Source organism: Athene cunicularia (genome assembly GCF_003259725.1).
Source record: "Athene cunicularia isolate RWA chromosome 4 unlocalized genomic scaffold, athCun1 chr4_part1, whole genome shotgun sequence".
NCBI classification, from domain to species: domain Eukaryota; kingdom Metazoa; phylum Chordata; class Aves; order Strigiformes; family Strigidae; genus Athene; species Athene cunicularia.
This window is the reverse complement of record NW_020799098.1, coordinates 5,943,169-5,966,930: the sequence shown is the minus strand read 5'-3', so window position 1 is coordinate 5,966,930 and position 23,762 is coordinate 5,943,169. Positions and strand designations below refer to the sequence as shown.

General features: G+C 42.2%; 1 protein-coding gene across 3 annotated transcripts; it reads right to left on the bottom strand.

Annotated features, from left to right (window-relative positions):
- Window positions 1–331: 331 nt before the first annotated feature.
- On the bottom strand, window positions 332–18,335 carry IMMT (inner membrane mitochondrial protein). Of its 3 annotated transcripts, none has more exons than XM_026846650.1 (14): window positions 18,202–18,335; window positions 17,595–17,784; window positions 15,641–15,761; window positions 14,927–15,007; window positions 13,743–13,844; window positions 11,817–11,953; window positions 10,688–10,791; window positions 9,009–9,144; window positions 8,022–8,151; window positions 5,943–5,957; window positions 4,195–4,418; window positions 2,127–2,258; window positions 1,613–1,742; window positions 332–1,289 (listed from the first exon to the last, which is right to left on the bottom strand). In XM_026846650.1, the coding sequence occupies exons 1-14, from the start codon at window positions 18,318–18,320 to the stop codon at window positions 682–684; spliced, it is 2,229 nt and encodes a 742-aa protein (XP_026702451.1). In that variant the 5' UTR covers window positions 18,321–18,335; the 3' UTR covers window positions 332–681. The 3 variants fall into 3 exon arrangements, with proteins under 3 accessions (XP_026702451.1, XP_026702452.1, XP_026702453.1); XM_026846651.1 differs by having other exon boundaries at window positions 14,927–15,004; XM_026846652.1 differs by lacking the exon at window positions 5,943–5,957.
- Between the last annotated feature and the right edge of the window lie 5,427 nt (window positions 18,336–23,762).

Genomic DNA, 23,762 nt, shown 5'->3' with positions numbered 1-23,762 from the left:
GTGAGAATTAAGGGAAAGGTGAGAGAAGGAAGGAAGGAGCTTGATCTTAATTTGAGTTCTCATGGTTGAACCAGAGTGTGGCTTAGAGACACAGATACCTGGTCTGCTAAAACTGCTAGAAGAGCAGGTCTGACAAGAAAGTTATGCCCACTTCAACCTATATGCATAGCTGGATTTTTTTACAGCTGTACAAATTGACAAATGGACACATTGATCACATCAATGAATTCCTGCTCCCTGAAAGGAGTAAAATGTAAGTTTGGTCTTCCTCAGGTTGTGGAGAAAGGCTGTTCTTGTATGTGACTTTTAAGTAAGAGACTGAACAGCAGGAGAGAGTGGTTGAAGTCTTGTTTTATTCAGCTGACAAAGTGGCAAATCAGTAATGGTAGGTTACAAACATGATGTTGGTTGGAGCACAAGCCTGCTTGGTAAGATGGGGAAACAAAATTATTACACAAATTGTAGAGAAGCTTCCTGAAGTTGGTTGTCATAACTCAAAACCCATACAAATACAACAGGTGGGGAAGTTAAATACAGTGCAAGGACCCGGGACAGTACCGGTACTTTGACTTAGCAACGCCCAGCCCCTGCCAGCAGCTTGGTTTGCAACCCTTGGGAGATCACGGGGTTTCTTTCCAGCACAACTGATTACTGAACTGCCTCCAGAACTACACTCCTTGCTCACTGCACTTGAGTTGTTCCTAACCCCACAGCACTGGCGTAAGCTGTCAAGATCTCCACGATCTGTTTTGTTTCTAGGGTCATCCGAGCTTCAGTCAGCCAGTCGTGTGCCACCCTCCTGGACTCTCCTCGTAACTGGTTGACGAATTTCGCCGCCAGCTCCAGATCTCCGTGTTCAATGCAGTACGAGGCGTAAGACAGTAATTTAAACGTATCGAGGTCGTCGGGGCTGAGCTCGGCAGGTGGCTTCAGTTGTTGAGGATGAAACAAAAGCAGCGACTGCAGGTAAGACAGGAAGTATTGATAGAGGCTGTTTCTCGTTTCGTCAATCATAGCTACTCTTTTTGCCAGTTTTTGGACTGTGTAGAAACGGGTTCTGAGGGCCTCCTCGCTGTACACCCCCCGCGTCAGGGACTCCTGAGGGAGAGCTGCTGTCAAGGCTTCTGTAAACGCGTTGTCGGAACAACTGGCTTTGATGGCCTTCACCGCGCTCTCCAGTGGTTCGGTGGGACTGTCCCCCGAGGCTGTTTTCATGCAATATTTGAGTGCTTCAACAGAAAGCCACAGCTGATGGGCCTTTCTGGCTTCCTCTTCTGCCACTGCGTGACCTGCAAAACAAGCCAAGAAGGGGACTCTGAGATGGGGGCAAGGCGTAGGGGAAGTTTTGAATACAAACAGCAAAAGCCATCCCTCAAAACACTTGTTTTCAAAAGCAGCCACCCCCTTGGCACTTGATCTTAAATCAAGTCTGTTCCACAACTCAGGGTCGGAACAAGACAAGAGCTTTGGCCTCATGCAGCTGGGATTTGTGGGCTGCTCAGCAGGGTGGCAAACCCAGGCCCGTGAGCTACGTGCCTAAAGGGCTCAGGTTTGGGTAATGGGCCTTGAATCACAACTTTAGTCCTTAAAGAAATGTGGTTTCAGTGCTCACTCTTGACTGCTTGCTCAATTCCCTTCAGCCTGGCGTAGGCAGTGTTTATATCCAGCGTGAAGTTATCAAGCTGTTCCTGAGTAAGGCGTCGGAATTGCATTTCTTGTTCACTTAGTTTCTCTGATAAGTTCTGAAATGGAGCAAGATACAGATATATCAGACCAGAAACAGCTGTTTAATTATCTTTATCTTAAGACATTTCTATAAATCTATTGTTCTTGCTAGGGATAATGCATATAGTAAATATAATATATTAGTAGGAAGCCTTATTAGGGCAAATTTAACAGTTACTGCACTTGTAACTGTTAAAAATTTCTCACCTATAGTAAAAGCTTTTAATACCAGTCTGAACAAACCCTGTGTTCAGGCACTGTATTTCTTCTCTCCAAGATGAGCAGGCCTCCCTCCCCAGCCCTCGTTTCAGTCTCCTGGAAGCATGTCTTGTCCTGTGAAGCATGTGCTTTCCAAGGGTTCAAACATCCCCCCGATGCCCCTGGGGACTCCTCTCCCTCACCTGCTCAAATTCCACCTTTAGTTCCTGCTCCTGGATCTTAAGAACATCTCTCAGATGGTCTGTGTGGGCCGCAGCCTGCCGCCGGAGCTGGGTCCTCATTTCACTCTCCATCACCTCTCGGACTTCTTCAACCTGTACACACACGAGCAGCTGTTACTACACCGCTCAGTCACACACGAGCAGCTGTTACTATACCGCTTTTTTTCAGTTGTTTGTCACACACTGTAACTATCTCATCTATCAGTGATTACTCAGGGTACATTTTACAGAAGTGGCATGGACAAAACCAGTTTCATCATAAAAAGCTGCTGAGGTCCTTTTTTTTTTTTTTACAGATGAACCTTTTCCTCAAGGTGCTGGAATAGCTTCACAGTCCACAAGGCCTGTAACTGGTGGTTCCTAGGCATTTAGTGCTGTTATCAAAATATTATATAAAAAAAATACAGTAATGTCAAACTAAACACTTGTTTATAAACCAGCTTCCAAACGTAACAGACTTCACCTTTTCCCTGTGTGCTGTAATACTGAGTTAGAGTTTAATAAAACAGTGATACCCCCTTTACCTGATCTTGTATTAAACCAGCCACTTTAAGAGAATACTCTTGGTCTCATTAGTTACAGGCAATTACTCCTCACACTAAACCTTTCAAAAGGCAAAATACCCAGAAGCAACCAAGTCCCTGAGGGAGAGGACCAGGGGAATATGTTTAGGTTTCATCAGTCACTAGCTTAGCTTTCTGGGAGACCCCCCAGCCCTATCTACACCCATCGCTGCATCACTGAAAGCTCGACTTCACGTCGCCTTGCAAGACACTGGCTTAGGCGACTTCTGTTTTGTCTCAGCTTTAGCTGATGACTCCTGTAGGGTGTGGAAAGCCCCGTGGCAGAAAGCACCTACCCCTAGAAACCAAACCCCATGGCAGGGGCACTCATTCCGGACTTGGGTGATGATTGAGGGGGGAACTTCTAGGACCTGGGCGGGGGATGAGGAGCCAGGCTGCTGCGCGCAGCTGACGCTTTCCTGGCCGGGCTCTGATGCAGACTGTGAGCACGTGGACATGCTAAACATGTCCCCAGGAACAAGGTTTCCCAGCATCAGCCTGGGAGATCCCCAAGACAGACCCCACATGCTCTGCCAGATCACTGCCAGCAAATTCACTGCCCTCCCACATCAATCCGTAGGGCACAGTCTGCCCCAACCTGAGTCTTTCTGCTTCTCCCCACTGACTTTTGCAGAGGTTTTGTTCCTGGTCTCACCAGCTCAGAAGCCTCTTGCTGTTAGGAGAAGCAGCAGTCTCTGAGCCCCTGCTGCAAGTTTATTTAGGAGCAGTTGAACAGTTTTTGGTTTTCTGGGATTTTTCTTTTTAAATGCTTGTGTCATTTCTAACCTCCCATTAAATGCGAAGATTAGTTGAAGCAACTTTAAAGAGCTCTAATACCTGCTACTGCAACGCTTTGAACTAACAGCCTGTAGGTGAAATCCTTCATTCCCCCATTGATGCAAATTTTTCAATTAATGGCCATTTTCAGAGGCAGGTATGTGAAAACAGCAGGAGTATTTGGCACAAGTGTCTGCCTGCAGTATGGTATCTCAAAAGATAAAACCTCCGCTGCCCCAATTACTACCGTAAGCTGCACTTGCTTCGTATTCAGAGCAGCATTAAAATTCTGAAGTGTTTTGTGGTCTTAACAAAATCCAATCCCAAACCACTGCCAAAGAGTGGAACGACATGGAAGATACCTCCTAGAGGCAGGACAGAGGGGCTACACAGCCCTGAGATGGCCATCCTGGGCCAGATCAAACATTTATTCTGGCCCAGTAATCCTACCGCTGACGGCAGACAGGAACATGAAAAAGTCACTCCCTGTTCGACTGTATGATTTTATCATTCTGACTCTTCTGCAGAAGTTTCCTTGTTCAACATCTCCTGCCACACTTAGCCTGAGGCTTGCCCTGTCTGAAGTCTCCCGTCACTCACAACATGCTGGTTGCTCCCCTGTGCATCCTCCACCTCTTCTACATCCTTTTTGAGCCAGAGATGCAACCAGGTTCATTACACCACTTTACCTTTTTCTCCTGTTCTATTTCAATCTCACTTTTGTGATGCTCCAGTGCTTTGGCCACAGCTGCCTCAAATGTTTTTTTATCTTCAAGTTTCTGCTTCTCCAGGGCCGACTCGATGTGCTGCTGTTCCCTCACTCGCTGCTCCGCCAGCTCCTTGTTTAACTGGTCGATGCGACGATGGGCATGTGCAATGAGAGAATTTAAGTCGTCTGTCGATAACTGGCCAGCTAAAGAAAACACAGGGTGTGAGGAAGGGCTGCAGGGAACCTGCCACCACCACAGTGCTTGGGAACTTTGCCTGTTCTATGAAGATTTTCTGAGCACTTCAACCCCCTGACCCCTGCTAATGCCCACCCAATACCACTCTCTGAGCCACACTTACAAGCAGGGACTTTCTGTCTAGAAGAGAAATTATCTTTATTTGAAATTATTCACAGCTATTTTTGACACTGACATATCCATGTCACCTCATTAGAGGAAACTGTCGACAACTCTGTTTTTTGGTCTTTACACCACCATGCATCTAGCCTCGTGACAGCACACACAGCCACAGGACATGTAAAACCCCGAGCACTGATACCTCCAGCTGGGTGCACGCTTATGGAACTTGGATCCTGCAAACACTGCAGTCATTGTAAGAGGCAGCCAGAATTACATTCTCTCTTCAACAGTTCCCCAGACCAACTGCTCCCACTCAGACTTCTTACCCCAATTTGTACCTTTCAGGTCTGGCTACTCAAAGAGCAACAGAGGTCACAACTACATCTGTGTCTGGTAAGAATTTTGCTAATTTTCTGCTGGGAGATGGGGAGTACACAAGCTACACCTGCAGCATTTGTAGATTTGATGACTTGCACAGGCTCTGTAAAGCCCTGCAGCTCATTTTGTACCAGGTACCAGCTAAGTGGCCTGTACAGAAAACCAGGAACTACTCGGGAAAGCGTTTCTGCAGGGTTCAAAGCAAGTGAAATTCCAGTCCTTCAGCCATCCTGCTGGTGAGTGCTGGAGAAAGGACTGCTGCAGGAGGGCTCAGCGCAGCGCTGCTTGTGTCCAGCAGCACTAAGCTCAGCTGTCAAACTTAACACTGCTACACCCGGAACAGGGTTTTACTGCACTCCAGTTTTAAATTACATTTCTTTGATCAAAAGGAAAAAATTAATTAACCTCAGAATCAAAGAGTTAATCAGTACTTCTAAAAATCAACCGTGAAGATTAAATTCAGAGAGCCAAGACTTCAAATTAAACAAATCTGTTTTGGTGACCCATCTCGGAGCAGCCCTGTGTGGCTTTTCAAGAGTACAAAGTACCTAACCTAGACATTTCAGGGGCATCAGCAGGAGCTGGTGCATCCAGCACCTCTCAAGCCAGGACTGCTGCGGGGTGGGCTTGTGTGAGGACAGTACCAATTCCAGTGAAGGTCTGTGATGGCATAAGTTTCTGTTTCTCATTGGAATCTCAGCAGCATGCACGGACTGGCTTAAATTCACAAAGAAAATTTAAACCTGTCTTCCAACAAGCCAGCACTCACACTGACCTGGGAAGTGCAGCTACACAAGTTTGTGGTTTAAGCTAGACATGCAAAATTAACGGAAAGTATCCCAAAGCATACCTCAGCCAGAAACATTTTAGGAATGCAACATTTCACCCTTTTGTTAATACTGCCTGTAATTTAAAATCATGTACCATACAAACATGAAAAAGGACAAAGAGAAGAGATGACATTCACAGGACTAGAAGTTACAGTAACTCACCTAAGTCAGTTATCTCTGCAACAGAAAGAGGAGAGGTTGGAAAAGTTAATGCACGTTCACTACAGCAAGTCAGTCATGCAAAAGTAAAATAGAAAACTAAGAGCTCCTTATCTACAGTGACTTAAACATGAGGCCAAGTCTTTAGGAATTCAGAAAGAACAGTATGTCGAGTATAAAAGTCTCTCTATATTAGAGGCAAGATATAGTCGAAAACATCCCAACCACTAAAATCACCTTTGGAAACCCACAGAAGAATATGTAAGTTTAGCCAAAGCAAGGAAAACAAGTTTGAAATAGAAAAATGCAACAGGACATCGGAAAGGCTAGTCTGTCGTTTCTAGGTTCTTATAAATCAGAAGTAGTTGGTTAAGAAACAAGTTCCCCAAGTGGCCCTGAGAGTCACAGGCCCGAACAAGTCAGACCTACTTCAGCAGGTCCCACCACTATGAAACTGAGGGCACAGAAGCTACCAGGATCCCTGTCCTCCCTCAAAAGGGCAGCGATCACAAAACCCAAGATGTTCTCCCATTATCTTGCACAAGGAAAAGCAGCTCCATCTCCAAGTTGCCTAAATAATTTTTTTCCTTTAAAACTAATAGTCCAAAACCAAACTCTGCAAATGATTTGTTAATTTAAAATGTTTTCCCCATGTGTACTGAGTGGTTGGTTGATTGTTTTTAAACAAAAACCAACCATTCCAGAGATCTGGTGTATTCATTTAGAAAAAAAAAAAAAAAAAAAAAAAAAAAAAAAAAAAAAAAAAAAAAAGGATTTTGTGGACTGAGGTCCAAATTTCTAAAGCATGAAGTAGCATTAAGAAAGAGCACGTTGTAATTCTTCAAGAAAACTATTAGGCAATATTAACACCACATTTTTTTCAAACAGTAGTTATCACATCTAGAAAAAAAAAAAAATCTATTGTAACTCAGAAATAAAGTCATGACAGCTCCCTCTGAACACTGGGGCTAGAAGAGTCCAAGATCACGTAGTACATTCTATGTTAAAACCATGACTGGAAATATCTGGGAATTGTTTTCTAGGGAATTAATTTTTTTGAACTACAACAGGTAGTAATTGTGGACGTACCACACGAGTTCATGCAGCAGTTTATCCACAGTAATGGCATACACACACACTCCACCTTCTGCAGCTGTGCTTATCTTTAAAATGGAAGTAGTCAAGGTAAGTAACAGTCCGCACGGGCAGGGAGCGTGCAGAGGGGATTGCTGTGGATGAGCTGACCATCATGATTTCATCACAAATCCGACTCCCTTTGTGCCTGCTTTCTGCAACACTGTGGTGTATGAACATTTCCAACAGCTCAAGGTAATACATTTATTCCTCTGCACTCTAACTATGCTTCTGAATCCCATTTCATGCTTTTTTCTGTTACAAGGAAAGCAGAAAAGTGCTCAAGTTGAAAAACCTAAGCACCTCAAATAAATAGAAGCTCGTGAGATTTCAGATCTTGGGTAGAGAACTAGTAGTAATAGGATAAAACACACCAAGACATCTGTTCACTGCTTTTGTGCAGCACTGACAAATCAAAGTTAGTTACTGTGTCAATTTAATTTAGAAATAACATACTGGCATAGTTAGGGTATGAAAATTCTCTCTTTCAGTGTATCTGTCATATCAGTGATGATCTAGAGAAATTCAGGGAGTCCTTTATCACTCTGTAATAACGGTGGATTGTAATACCTATAATCACAGAGTCAACCAGACAAATACTTGATCAGTGAGCACCACAGATCTGATCCAGATCTGGAGTTACCTGGCTCTTCCTGGAATCCCAGCGGAGGGAAGAGATGTTTGAACAGTCTGACATTTATCATCCAAGAGCTGCATTTTGTGAAGCTTTCAACAGAGCACAGGTAGCTTCCAGAATTAACCCTTTTCATAACGCCTGCTTTAGATGACTTATTTTAATTGTGAACTAATTTTCAAGTCTCAAACCAACCAACCAACATGAAAAACAGGATGCTGGACATTCCATTCAGTGGCTGTAGTTAGAGAAACACCATGAACTGAAGTGACTGCCGTGCAACAAGCCCGAAGTAACCCTGCCATCAGACTTACTTAGCCCCTTCCAGCCAGGCTGTACGTCGGGGGTGATACTGTCCAGCTCTCGCTGAAACTCTTCCCTAGCTGTAGCCACAAGCTCATGATATTGAGCTACTATCTTGGCCTCAGACTGTGCTGCCTGAACCTGTAAGAAACAAAAAGGAGATGTGTTTATTTTTCAAGGCAAGTATTGAAAATGGAGGCGGACATACTCTAAAGCCAGGCCCTGAGTTAGTGGCAAATATCATTACCCTCCAGCCCGACCGAAACAAACTCACTTGGGGGGAAAATAAACCCACCCTGTGATATCAAACCTCTCGTATACACTATTTATTTGCTGGAACTACCACGAATCTGTTTTGTCTCACACGCACACCAGAACTAGACAGCCAGTCTGTAGCCTAGACAGGACCAAAAGAGCATCTTAAATTCAGTTTATATCTTTGAAGATCTCCATCTCTCTCTCTCTGCTTACAGCTATCATATAGGCCTAGCAAGCTGATCCTGTGATGGCTGCCCTCTGCTCAGAAAGTTCTGATGGTCCCACTATTAGGCTAAATTCACTCAAAACGCACCTGACGATTTATTAGCTGTCCTGCCAACAGAGATAAATTTCACCTTTGTTTCTTCCCCAGTCTTCCGAGCTGTAAAGTGATTTACCCACCAAGTCATTAGCACACATTGCTCCTACTCTTCCCTAACCCCATGCTAAATTCCTCTTGGAGTCAAATGGAAAGAATTACAAGTCACCCACAGAAAGGGCTGACACCAGCCAGGCTGGCCAGAGACTCGTTCAGGACAGAGTTCAAGCAAAAGATGTCATCATGTCCAGTTACTGATAGTATAATCAGCTCAAAGATTGAGTATAGCTAAAAAAAGACAGAATTTGCACTTTGAAAATATTTAACCTACTACAGAGGATTTGGGAACAGGAGGTCTGTGCAAGCTGCCAAGTAGTCCCTGACTCTAATGTCAATTAGAAAGAGTCTGTAGGAGCATTACCTTTTTCACAACATTGTCCAAGTCCACTATCATATGATGCAGATTTTCTTCTGCAGCAATAATGTGAGATTTGGCTCCTGCGATTTGAGTCTTCTTGGCATTCTCGATGACACCTTTCATCTTCTCTAACTCCTCTCTGAAAAGAGAGGAAGCTGCTATTATAACGCATACAGGTCTTACGACATAGCCCTAAAGAAAAGTTTACTTTATGCTGTCTGTATTTACAGGAAGAACTACTGGATAACTACTGGTGCTTCTCATCTACCAGTTCTATGGCTAAGATGCTGTGATTAAACAATTTTTTTTTTTTTTTCCACAGCCTGAAACCTAAAGGTGTCAGTGTGTCTCTATTCCATGTAAAATGAGAGTTATTTACAGTGCAATTAGTATTCAAGACTTAGCTAAAGGGGGAAGATGAAAGAAAGTTCACTGAAAGGAGTTAGTATTAGCAAAACTAAGTTAGTATTAGAAGGCAGACATTTCCATCACATAACAGAGGATCAAGGAAACATTTTTAATATAGATGGCTTACTCTTGCAGAAGTGTTTTGGACATGGTGACTGGTGGAGATAAATGAGGATGGGAGAAAATTTATAGAGCTCTGTAAAGATAGATTATTTTTTTTGTAATTAAGAATCACTTTCCTCTAGCATAATTGGAAATCAAGGAAAAAAAGTGCAAAAGCGTTCCTTTTCCAAATCCATTCAAACCAATGGAGGTTTTTAATGACTTCACTGGAATAAGGAACAAGCTTTAAAATAAGTAAATAAATAAAAGCGAAGGCATCCAGTAGAGCCATGGAGAATGAAAGGTAGCACATCTGGGGTTTGTGTTAGCTTTGTTTTACTCTGAAACCTCAGTTACACCTCCTAACTACATTTAGTCAGCACAGCAACTTCAAAGATAAGAGGTTTATGACTTAAATAGCAACCATGCAACTTCAGGGATGATGTTGCCCCCTCAGCCTCAGAAGCATCAAAGGGTTTCCAAATCTATTCCTATCCTCATTACAAGGGCAACCTGGAGATACTTTGTCATCTTGTTTTTGCTGCTATAAACCCTAGGCAAGGCATCTGCACACCAGACTCAGTGCACATCAACGTGGTTCATATAGAACCCTGGGTTAAAAGCAGTGCCCCACTTCAGAATTCAAGTTTTTTTAGACATGCACTTAGGAAAAATCTAACCATTAAAGCAACTCTGACAGATGGAACTGCCAAACAATGCTGTAAGGTTTAATTTTTCATTACAACTAAGAGAAGCTAGTGATGTTACTGACTCAATACAGAGTATAGCCATGGAGTCCTTACAATAGGTTTAATATTGACAAAATTATCCAAAAATAATACTAAAAGGATTATGGATTTTTTTTTATCCTTATTTGAGCTTACAACACTACATGTAAGTACTAAGGAGATAAACAAGTTCTTAAAAAGAACAGGACTGTTTCAGACTCTTTGGTACAGTGAGGACTATGTGCACAGGCACCTAAGATGTACATGCCACAAATTAAAATATCCATTAGTGTACAAAACCTTTTTTTCATTTGGCACAAACACATCAGTTTAATATGAACACAGGTGATTGTACACTTTCTAGAAACTCATCTAATGTCTGCCAGCCCTCGTACAGGCGATGGTAACTTACCACTCGATAAGCCTTAAAAACAAGCAACTTACTTGGCTTTCAGAAGGGCATCAGCAGCTTCATCCACTGCTCTCCTCCGGTCCTTCAACGCTTCCTCCAACGTGCGCCACTGAGATGATTTTTTCTCCCCAGCAGCCTAAACAGCACAGATTCTTAATTAGGTCATTACAATCACTAAATAAGAGTTATCAAAACCACAGATTGACACATTGCCACACATTTCACTCAAACTGAGCAACATTCTTGTGTTTTACCAACAGCACAGCTGGAAGCTTTACAAATGTTTTTTCTCTTTCAACGTTTTGTTTTGTTTTGTTTGATTCTTAATGTGGTTTTTTGTGGGTTTTTTTTTTTTTCACCTGAGCAATAGCCATTTGCCCACACAGAAGAGCTTGTGTGAACATCACTGAATGGTGCCACAGCATTCTGGGGGGAAATCTCTACATCTATTAAATACTTCAGAACTGCTTTTAAGCTTTATACTTAAAATACCATAAAACTTTAACGTTGCTTAATTTTAAAGTATGCTTAATACTTAAGCTTAAAGGCACTCTTAAAATACTTGTTTTTCTAACTACTAGATTAAATCTCCAGTGCTCATTTAGCTGCCCATATGCCCATTCGTTTGATTAGCCACTAAATTATATTCTCTGCTCCCAAACTGAATAGGAAGCAGTGGTTCCATACAAACCCCAGCATTACCACACCAGAACCACAAACTGGTATTGCTTATGCATCCCCTACTCCTTTCCAGACAAGAAACGAGCAATCCAGCAAGAAGATTTTGGCAAAGGGAATGGTTCAATGGAGTTACCAGGGTGGAGAGCATGGTACTCTAATGTCTAAGTAAAAAAAATGGGCTTGGGAATTAACATGCAACAAATTAAAATACAACATGAAGACTGTAAATGTATTAACTTGAACTTTTCTTCTTGCAAAAGGGAAATAAAGGAGCTGGGGGGAAAAAGAAATTAAAAAGCAAACCCCCTGTATTATTCAACTACACCACATTTCACAAGTGGAAAGATTAGGTAAAACTCTGACAAAGGTAAAGACACTGCAAGAAAAGCTTCCAGCTTTATCCTTAATTGTGAAATTTAAAAGTTTTGCTGAACACAGTAAAAAAAACCAAACAAAATTATCTCCATTTGTCTAGTTTACCTCAGAATTGTCCATAGCTTCCTTCAGGATTTGCGAGTGGGCGTTCACTGCTTGCACAGCAGACTCCTGGGCAGTAATTGCCTGAAGGGTTATCCGAGCTGTTGCGCTAAGGGCTCCTTCTAGAGTTGCTGCAAGGGCTGGAAAAAAAAATTAACCAAATTAAGCTATAAAAAAAAAGAGCCTTAGAATTAGTGAAATGATACGTTGTATCATCTGCGTTTCCTTATGTTATTTTCTATGACCCAAAAGGGTTGATCAGTTCAGGAACTATGCTTGCAGCCTACAGAAGCAGCAAGGTTGCCAGATCATGCTCCTTATTTAGAGTTCTAAGGTTCAAGTCTGCACTTACAGCAATAAAGCTACTCAGCTGAAGAGCTCTGCCATGTTTCTGCAGGGGGGTGCATTTAAACCAATAAATATTTTCCATCCTCATTTGTCACAGTGGTTATTAAGAGGAAACAAATACATTTTCCTACCTTCCACAAGGAAGGTATATTCCAAATGCTGTTATTCTTTCTAGTCAAGGAGGTGGTGGAATCAACTTTCTATTCCTATTGGTACAGAAGCACAATTGAGCTATTAATTATTCAGGCAGGAACCAAATTAGAATGGTTACTCAGAGTGAGCAACATCTGCCTGGAGTCAGACATTTATGTCTAAGTAGTAGGGTAAGTAAATCCACTTTTCCAGTGAATGCTCCTCGGGATTTTTTCAGTGTAACAACTAAAATTCTTCACTTGCAAACAAGAAGTTGCCCTTCAACACCCACCCGTTTATCCAAGAGGCTGGTTTCCCTCTCATACTCATCAACACCAGCTGAAGGACAAGACAGAAGCTTTCTAACACTGCAAGCAGCAGCTTGAGCCGTGTTTGCTTTCAGAAGTAAGTAGCAAGGCAGCTGGTCATCTACCAAAAAAGATGTGTCTATTTTTCTGGCTTCCCCTGAGGCAAAACAGGAAAAGACCCCAAACTCCTGATTGAAACAATCATGCTGCAGCCAAACCAGGACAAAACAACAGCCCAGGAGTATGTAAAATCTAACCAAGAGAGGGATGAGGGGGAAGCAAAACTCATTGTTTTGAGCAAGACACACAAGGAGGACATGAGTTTTGGGACACAGGAAAATCCAGACCACTGCTCAGTAATAGACCTGGATTAACCTGTCTGAGTTCAAACCCAAACAAGGAATTGTCATAGTTCCCAACTCAGAACCTACAGGAAACTCTTCACAGAGCCTTGATCATCCCTGAATCACCATCCAACAAGCTGAAGCAGCAGCTCTGCAGACAAGGAGCTGAGGACCCCAGAAGACAGCAAACTGAACACGAGGCGACAGCGTGCTCTGGCAGCAGTGGGTACTGGCTGTGAACAGGGCTGCATCAAACAAAATTACGTCCCACAGATCAACCGAAGGAATAATTTCCCTCTAACTGGCACTCTAAGGTTGGCTGCTCGAAGGCCCTGAGCAACCTTCCTGCAAAAGGATCATTATACTTTTAGAGGGTGGTCAAACACTGCAACAGGCTTCCCAGAGAGGTTGTTGCTGCCCCAAGCCTGTCAGTGTTTAAGAGGCATTTGGACAATGCCCTTAATAACATGCTTTAACTCCATCAGGCAGTTGGACTAGATGATTGTGTAGGCCCCTTTCAGCTGAAATAGACTAGTATATCCTAACCTGTCCCAACTCTCCAAGCAGGGGGATGGACTAGAACCTTGGAGGTCCATTCCAACCCAAAATTTTCCATCATTTTTTGACTATCAGTTACTTCTTGGTGGAAGAAGCTTCAACACCACTCATTCTGCCAACACAACACAGGGACAACAACAAAAGGTGCATAAGCAACATGGAACTCTAAAGCCAACACAGTCCAACAATTCTTCTGTCACATACGACACATAACACAAAAACTAACAGTATGGACTTACCTGCTATCTTCTCTTGTTCCTCCTTGTCTTGCTGGGCAAGCCGGGCCGCAACTTCTTCTGGTGACCGTTCTTTTACGGCATGGGAACCTTCATGTTCTTCACCTATTCAGAAGTTTAAACAAGGGTTAAACTGTTTAAGTGGAAAGTCCAAATTAGTATATGGATTAGTAGTAGGGAACTTTCTTTCAAAACTGATTTTTAGAATTAGCATCACTTTATAAATCTGACTTCTGCAAGAAGCCATGCTGAAACTACTTTAAGCATTTTTATATCCATAATTACAAAGGCCAGTCCCACATCATCTTAAAATTAAAGGTAGTAGCATGGATACCTCACATGCATCTGTAGATTTTATGTTGTCTAGTTACAAAAATAGACAAAAATCAAAAGTGAAAGACAAAGCAAGCAGTGAAAAACACTTATGGAGCCAAGTTAAAATTTAAGTGAGTGAATGTTCTTTTTTTTTTTTTCAGTTCTCCTTTGGCATGCTTAAAGAGACCAGCCAAAATAATGAAAGATTTGTAAGAGGGCTACGGTGAACCATAATTATACTCTACTCCCTCCCCTAAGGCTACGTGAATGTCTGAAGAGTGAGCACTGACCTAAGTAATTATCTCAAGACCAACAGCAAGTCGGCATCTAGAGAGCCCAGAGCTCTCAAACTCACGCTGCAACAAAAACCATCAGGTTTTCTCTTCATAATGCTGATGCTAACTCTGAAGAATGTATTTACTTATTGCTGGTATACTTTTTATGAAATGTGTTCACACTTAAAGAAATTCATATAATCTCATCTGGAAGAGACTATCATATAGAAGCTAGTGTTTCTTGGCGAGTTAAACAATAAATTCAGTTTCTTCACTTGGCCCTGAGCAGACACACTTTTCTGAACCTCAATCAGAAAAAGCCACAAAGACCAGCAGCAAACTGGACTGTACAAGTTCCAGTTCAGCATAAAGGCAGGCTCTCCTCTTGTGTTCATGCCTATACATGTCCCAGGTATGAATATCAGCTTCTTAGTATGTTAAAAATCTATTAACATTTGATGGAAGTTATTTCTTCTGCGAAATCACAAAGAATTGCATCCTTAAAAACTGACAAATGCCAACACAGAAATAAGAATTTATGCACTTGAGGCTACAGTTTTTTGCTTTTGTTCATCATGTTCACATGATTTTTTTCACCTTCTTCAGTCTGTATCCCCGGAGCTGGCACCGACATGGCTACACCCGTTGCAGAGATGATCTGTGCTGCAGCTTTGCCTGCTGTCAAATACATTTATAGAACAAAACCAGTTACTGTATGTGTGCTATAACGTATGAACAGGGATATAAGACTTAATTTTTTCCCGCTGTAGAAGCATATTATTTGGACACTGATACTATTATTTCCAGAAAAAAGAGGATTTCCTGGACAAACAGCAACCAGGTATTACTTACACATACACACGCACACAGAGCCATGAGAGATAAATGTAAAAGACTGTCACAGTTGCTCCTCTAAACCAGTTGCATTTGATCTGGCTTGACAATACCTCAGTAATTATCCAAAATTAAGATTCTTGTGCTTGCATGAAGAAAAAGAGGTAAATGGCCTCAGAGTGCAGCACCCAAAGTGCTTTTCCTGCTGAGTCTTATATCTCAGCTGTGCAGGAGAGTCAGTGTGTTACCTTCCAAATATTCTATAAGGTAAATAAATTTTTACAGAAAGTAAAAAAAAGGTAAATCCATTTTAGACAAGTTTTCTCATGACTGAAAAGAAAATAACATTAATTCTAAGAAATTATAACATACTAATTTTCAGCTACTCCAAAAGACTATTTTAACCTATCTAGGATGTATAATGTAAAAGAACATTAAGTCTTCTGCTTCTCTCTGCATGACATTCTGTAAAGTTACCTTCTTTTTCCTCTGAAGGAGCAACAGCTTCTGTTTTGCTTATCTGGGATTTGGTAGTGGGCTGTTTAGATTCCTTCATGACTTCTGCTACGGATGAGATCTTCAGTGGACCTTGCTGTACCTTGAAAAATCAGAAATAAATAATATCATCAGTTTTCCAAACAGCCTGTGTCTCAATGATTCCATTATAATGGAAAAGAAAATCTCCATGTCTGGGTGACTGTATCATAAACCTAAACTTCAAGGTACAGATCAAAACAGCAGCAAGGCCATATAATTTCTTGCCTTGATTTTTACTTTAAAAGGAATCTTTACAATTTTCACCTATCCAAAACTGAAGGTATAGTAGTGGCAGTTTTCATTACAAATATACATTAAGGTATGCATATAAAGCAAATAATTTCATGCCACAAACATTTCTGAGTGTTTTGAAAGTCTACAGATAATGCAGAAATGATAAAAACCACAAGTACACGAAGGTTTGAAACAACTCCAAAAAGCAGATTTAAATTATTTCCCCTTGAACATTTTTTAATCCGTACAGGTGTATCTTAAATTAATCCAGTTGACACTTCTCCTCTCCATTTCAAACCTCTTGAGCATTTACTGTCAAAACAAGTTAGGCCATCAGTCGTCCTGACCCAGATTCAGTTTTTCAGGTAACTCCAACAGTTTGCTCCCTCAATTGTAATTTCTTGTCCAGCAACACTTGTAGGAATCACCCCTCCTATCCTGTCTAGTGCCTAGGCAATTCCTTTCCAAGTTGGACTGTTCTAAAGATATGCGACAGCAAATTAAAGGTATGTTTAAAAAGAACAAACATGATTTTATCTGGTTATCACTGACAGAAGATGCTACAGACATGGTACAGGTCTGACAGGTGTGGAAGTGCCAGATCTGCAGCTTCACCAATTTCTCCTTTAAAGGATTCAGATGCTACTGTTCATGGCAGGCAAACACTTACTCAAGCACAGAGTATTGTAAGGTTTTATATTAATCCTTTAATATCCATCATGCAAAGCCACAAGGCAAAATAAAAGCATTTGAGTTAGAGCCATGACGGGGCAGGTAATAACTCTGCCACCTGACTGGTCCATTTTGCAAAATTACTAGTGCCTGGGAGGCATCAAGAGCCTGGATGATCACACAAGTCGTGCAGCTAACACCACAAGAAATACGGTTTTGGTTAACTGATATTGTCCCATTCATTAAGAACATCTTGCTTAAACTCCAATTAAAAATATTTTTTAGTTTCTTGGAAGATGAAATGGCTTCTGAAGGCTCAGGACAACCACAGCCAGAGCAACTTATCAGCATTCTTGGATAACTGGGAAGTGTTTGCTGTCAGATGCAGGAACAGAGAAACTTACAGATTCAATTTCCAGAGTTGTGCTGAAGGCGGTATCAGGTTTTCCCTTCTGCAGGGTTGTGCCACTAAGATTTCAAAGTGTGATTCTTACGCGTGGCTCTGTACCATTCAAATCCTTATTCATTCAAAAATGTTCTCAGTCCTCTTTAAAATAAGTTCAGCTTAGAATGCTTTCTAATCCTACTACATCACTAACCATACTAAGCCTCTAGTAAAATAGTTAAATTTTAGCACGTCACCTACCCTCTCTCCTCAATTTATTTCTGAGTATAAGCAGAGCAGCTATTCAGTTATGATCCTACCAGTTTATTTTTTATTGTAAATAAAACCAAGTTTTACATCCAAGAGACCACAACCACAAGATGATAATGGGAAATGTAGAAGCATTACTGTTGTGCAGCACAAAGTAGTACCTCAGTTCATAATTCTTAAACCTTAATTTAAGAATTCTTAGAAAAATCTTTAAATTCTTATATTCTTAGCACACAGCAAAATTAATCAGAATTTGAAAGCTAAGAGCAGATGCTTTAAAAAAAAAAAGAAAAATAAAGGGGGAGGGGGTGAGTGTGAATGGGAAACACTCACCGGTTTCTTTGGCATCGGTGTGCTGTAGGGTGCAGGACCAAGGGCCATCTCAAAGAGTTTATCAGAGTAGGGGACGGCCTTCTCCACGCTCTCCCGGAATTGTGTATCATAGCTGGCATACAGGACGGTTCCACCTACTCCTCCACCCACAAACAGGACACCTGCACCAATGATTTTACCTACAGAAACACTGAGAAGGAAAGAAAAGTTACATAAATTGTATTATATAACAAACATCAAGCAGTTTGTGAGTCTTTAGTTTACAGCTGGGGCCAACCACTCTGTTTCAGAAGCTTGTCAACAAACCCAGTACCCACTTTAAATTGCTTTCAGCACCAGCGAGTCCCTGGTACATACTGGTTCACTACCTCAAAGGTAAGATGGCAACCCACAACCTTCCTTCTAAATATTGATCATCTTCATTAACTTCATTTAAATTTGACTGGATCAAACAAGAAACACAAACCCATGAGAATAAGAGTTACTCAACCAAAAAAAAACCCAATCCCCCCACTACCAATTTGCTCTCACATGAAATGAAAGAACAGATTCCTCTCAGTCAACGCAACAGAAGAACCAAGTCCACCCTCCCAAACTGTCTACGTACCCAGACTCTCCCGGGGGTGTAGCATATCCACGGCACAGTCGTAATGGACGGAGTGACGCTCTCCCACACCGGCTACTCTGCAAGGGGTGGAGGCGGCAAGAGTTAAGCAGTGAGCACATTTAAAGGTCTCTTCACCTCAACTTGCATGCCCTCCAAGGAAAGTAGCAGCCAGCACTAGAGTGGTGATGTTAGACTCTGTTTTCCCTAAACAAAGAAGAGAGCTTTCTCACGTGCAGCTTGTAGGTTAAGGGCGTTTTAAGAAGCAATTAGGCATTTTGAAAAACAATCAGAAAAAAAAACAACCTACCCCAACTTATTTCTGCATTTATTCTGCCTATTTGCGTTCCCTCCCTCCAGCCCAGACAGTACAACTGATTTAGTTCTGATTCTCTTCAACAATCTCATGCAGTAGAACAGCTCGGCTATGAGCAGTGCAGAAAACAGCTGTTTAAATACTTAAAACTTTTCATTTCTGAAGACATACAAGAAGTTCTCCTTTAGCTTCCAAAGACGACTTTAAAAGAATCAACACTGCATAAACTTTCCAGTCAGGCATCGTATTACAATACAAATGAAATTACTATATGAAGAGTGATATTTCATTACATTCCACTTAATAAAAACTTCATTACCCAAGATTTTAATCTTCTTTATATTTTAGCTGAAAATAAGATTTACCAGAAAGACTGGTTAAGCTACTCCAGCCTAGAGAACCAAAACCACTGTCCCCCTCAGGTTTTTTTTTCCCCCCTACATGTGAATTGCTAAGAGAGAACTATGGGACTCAAGGGAAATCAGTGTACAAGGCACAAAAAGAACTTTTCCCAGAGGTTGAGATATTTTGGCCAACTAGGAAATTTTTCTACAAAGAAAGAAAAACTACAGCACTACAACATAACCCTACAAGACAAGTTTCTCTATTTCCTTTTGCATGTGGCAGAGTAACAAGTACAAATCTTGTGGTTTAGGTCCCATCCTTGTCCAACAGCGTAGAGAGGAAAGGCAGGAACACTGAATTCTTATTCTTTCCAGAACAGCAGCCAAAATTTTTTTAATTAGTAACAGGAGCATATGTACAGCAACAGGAAACATGCTGCTCTTACCCCTGAGACCTTCACTAGCCCTAGCTGTGCTCCATGGTTGATTTTCTGGTTTATGATGGACAGAAGACAATAAATTAATTCTGTAATGTTTTTGATTAGACTCAATGGCCCCAGAAGCATACACTGAGGCCTCACTGGCCCTTTCAAGGGGAACTTCACTCCTAAAAGCCTCTTAAACCATACCATAATTGACTGCTGGACACGTTTCTGACTCTCCATAGGACTCTTACACCATGAAACGCAGGATGAGGAAAATATTTTGAGCATTATGAATACAGCTCCCAATAAAATGGGAGGGCAGGAGATATTTTCTATTGATCCATTCAATTTCAGGCCCTTTCAACACTCCAGGTTTATGTTATTTTGCCTAATGCTCACCCAGAAATAAGCTGTCACTCTCAAGCCCCTCCCCAGCCTTTCTGGAGGTCATCCCACCCTGCAACACAGCAAGAGGGAGCTTAAGGCAACACACTCACCCCTTCTTGCTCAGGCTGCACTTGCCTTCTAGGTGACCCTGGAGGCTGCCACAACTGTAACCTGGTAACTGGGCCAGTTCATCCATTTTCATGTTGGCTACAGCCCCTACTCACACACAGCGATGGTAAATAACACCACATTCATTCAGTTCTCTCACCTTCAGCAAACACATCTGCTCCTGCATGAGGAACAGGCTGCGCTTAGGGAGCGAGCAGGGCAGAGGAGAAACCTTGCTCCTCACTGCTCAGCATTTATGCTTTGTACACCAGGAGGGGTTTCTTTGGTGCGATTATTGGTTTTCGTCCAGATGCTCTCTGGATCAGATGATCTTTCAAGGTCCCTTCCAAGCAGGGCTGTTCTACGATTAGCCAAATCCTCATTTTTAGTCATCATTCATCAAAATGAGAGAAACCAAAATGCAGGTGCTCAGTCTATGCTGTCAAACCCTCACACGAGTGCACACAGAGCAATGAGAGAGATAACCTAAACCCAAAACAAGTCCCCACCATCTCCTTTCAAGGTGCTGCAACAAACAGAAATTCCCACAGTTGGCCAGGGGAACAACCACCAAAAATCTTTAGGTACCAATGTTTCATGACCAAAAGTCCAAGTCTAACTTTCCTCCCTCACATCCAAGTACACTATTATATCCAAAAATCACTGATTTTTTTTTTAAATTGCTCTCTTTCAGCCATCATAATAGTCTTGCTTATATTTACTCTATTACCATAATTTGGAAATTTTCAGGTAGTTGCTGATCTCCCCTTTGCATAATTTCCAGGAGTTTGTAATTTTTTAGATACCTGTTATTTATTTGTAATAATGGACTTGGAAGAACCTAGAATCAAAGGATTTGGAAGAAATACATCACACATGAGTTGATATGTCCTGCAAAAGGCAGAAATAAATCACTTGCTGTCCTGCAGAAGAGAAGACAGAGAAAACCCTTTAGATGAGGCATCACACAGACAGCACGGATGCCTGTAGCCAGGGCACTGCAGGGCAGCTCTTGCTATTTCCTCCTCCTCCTCCTGCGCCTCTACATGCTATTTGTTCCACCTAACTTCTAAAAATGCTTATGATTTTATATTCACTGTCAGCTGCTATATTGCCACAAGAATCACTTTGCAGGGCACATCATCCCTTCACTCTGGTTAATATTATGAGCCCCAGTGAATCTGACATTTGGTGCTACGCACATGAGCTCGCCCTGGCAAAGCACTCAGGACAGGTACAGCACGGCACAGCAGAACATCATTAAAAACAAAAAATCTGCCTTGAAGGCTTATACCTCACCTATACCTTCAAATAACCAGACAGAGGATACACCATCCTCTGCATTCATGCAGTCTCAGTGACACCTCTCCTAGTAACTAGGCTCAAGCATCCTGACCAAGAATTTGCACAGAATTAAGCTCGCAAGACACATATGGTTTTCTGCAACATGGGATTTTTGTACTTAAAGAGAAAGAAACCAGAAACTTCAGAGGAAGTTTGTCTTCATTATCACAGAGGTTCAGTGTAACAAGGATGTCTGGCCACAGAACTCAATTTCCCATCATTCAAGACTTCTGCCAAATATACCTTTTTATAAGAAGCCCTCTGTTTCTTTTCGAAGAAAACTACAGGAATATTCCAATAAGGGAAGAAGAGTCTCTCTGCAGCACTATGCACGTAGCTGAAAACATTTATGAAATCGCCGTGATGAGGACCCACTTCTCTCAAAGCCACAACTTCAATTTACTTGTTAACAAGCTTACTGATCCTCCACGCACAGAGCTCACAGTAAGAGAGAAGGATAAAATTTTCTCCAGTCTCCACCATGAGCTCTCTGCTGGGATCTTCTGTACATAAACCTTTACGCTGCTGTGGCTTTGGGGAGTGGCAGTTGCTTTGCTATCCCCAGCCAGCCACTCTGCTCCAACAACTGACCATCATCAAGGACCTGTTACCCCACAGTCCTGACCAGATCCAGCTCTCCTTAGACAACTGGATTGTTAACCTATAAAGGAGTATTTTAACATCACAAAACAGAAGCAGACTTGCCTCACTATCAGGTTCCATATAATGTATATTTTTAAAAGGTTTAGTTACATTTAAAAAAAAATAGTTACAACTTGCCACTCCTAACATTTTAGAAAAAAAAAAAAAACACGAAACGTTGAACAGCAAGGTCCTCTCTCTCTTTAATTATACCACCATCAGGACTGCAGGCAGACACAGATGCTCTGGCCTAAGCTTTAGCTAACTGAACAGGGTGAGGAAAATCTCCTAAACATGAAATGAGACACACTGAGTCTCAAGTCAACAAAAAGAGGGACAAGAATGCTGAAAGGGTAGTAAAGACAAGAAAATGGAATATGGGTAGTAAGATATAAAAATTGTGGCTGTCTGGGGATCACTGCAGCTGGAGCAGAGAATAAACTAATGCTGCTGCTCCAGCAAGAACGTGTCTGTCAAATGTGCTCCCCCAGGCAGGAGGACACGGGCAGCCAGGATGCTGCAGCACAGCCAGATGGAGCATCCTGGTGTTACCCGGCTGGTGCCCCTTCCAGGCCTGACATCAGCATCTGCATGACAACCTCGTAACAGCCCGAAGGTGTTATTTCCATGACAGGATTTTTCACTACTTGTGGAAAAATTTACCTAGCGTTGTCTCAGATCAGGTAGCTATTAGAGACCACAATTCTGCGCCTCTTGCAAAACAAGCAGTAAAATTAAAACATTTGTTTCTTACTTCCAGTTTCTGGCTCTCTTGCCATCCAAAAAGAAACAAGTTTTACTTGCAGAAAGTCCATGAAACCAGCAACAGTCTTCATGTTTACATACTACAGTATGCCACAAAGCTTCCCTTCAATATGAATAAAAAGAAGCAAAAAGTATAAAAAACTATTTCATTACATGCCCATTTTTGCTGTCCGAAGTAAATCCCTGTTGTATTCGGTCTCATCAGTAAATACGATTAGGGGTAAAAGAAAAAAAATACATTATTTTTTGAAGTATAGAAACAAACAGCAAGGATATAGACAGCGAACTTCACAGAGTGCTGTGGCATCTCTGTTCTTCCACCGAACATTTACAGACCAAAGGCACACTTCTGAGCTGCAAAGCACAACACTGGCTTTTCCAGTGCTGTACAGTCATTCTAGACACATTCTTTTAAAGACTGAATACACGCAAATAGCCCTAAGTGATAAACATCTGCAAAAGCCTGTTTTCTGTCTTCTCAACTCTCAGCTCAAACTTTCCACAGGCCTGCAACCTAGAGCCTTATTTTAGTGGGCATCAGATGACCTGGCCCAGAGAACTCTTCAGCCTTATAAAGCAGCAGAGGAAGTACCAGCTGCTGCGGTGGAAAAGGCTAATAGCTTTAAAGTGGGCACACTTCAGCTACAGAGCCCGTGGGGGCTAACTGCACAGATTTTCCTTTGCTGGACTGTGCGAATAGAGTAATGAACACTGGAATGTAGAGTAGAATATAGAAGTGATCTAATCGGATTCATTGTTATTACTGTTAAACAGACACCTGAAATACAAATTGGGGCTGTAATAGGAGTCACTCTCAGCTATAAACGACTGCTTTAAAAAGGCTCCACAGCATATTGTCACCCTAATATCTGCTGATGAGGAAGAGCAAAGGTCCAGAAAACACGTCCAACGGGCACTTTTCCCCCTGGCATTGCACATTCATGACTGAGAACTAAAGGATCCCCATATGGCCACTCGGTACCACAGGCCCCGCACACCTGAAAGGTGACGTTACTCATCACCCTGAGCACCGGCACCCCCGTCACAGCCGGGCGGTCGGAGGCACTGGGGTTAAAGCGGGGAGGAGGCTGTGAGGTACCGGGTGCCGCAGGCCGGGGCGGCGCCGGGGAGGCCGAGGCGGGGAAGGCAAGGTCACGTCCTTCCCCGCCAGGAGCGGGCCCAGCCGTCCTGCCGCCGAGGAGCCGGCCGGCCCGTGTGGCTCCGCCGAGCCCT

Coding starts and splice junctions, on each gene's coding strand:
- IMMT (XM_026846650.1), bottom strand. CDS start 18,320: ATGTGCTCACTGCTTAACTCTTGCCGCCTCCACCCCTTGCAGAGTAGC. Junction 17,785..18,201: donor ACACCCCCGGGAGAGTCTGG/GTACGTAGACAG, acceptor TTTCCTTCTCAG/TGTTTCTGTAGGTAAAATCA. Junction 9,145..10,687: donor GATGCCCTTCTGAAAGCCAA/GTAAGTTGCTTG, acceptor CTCTCTTTTCAG/AGAGGAGTTAGAGAAGATGA.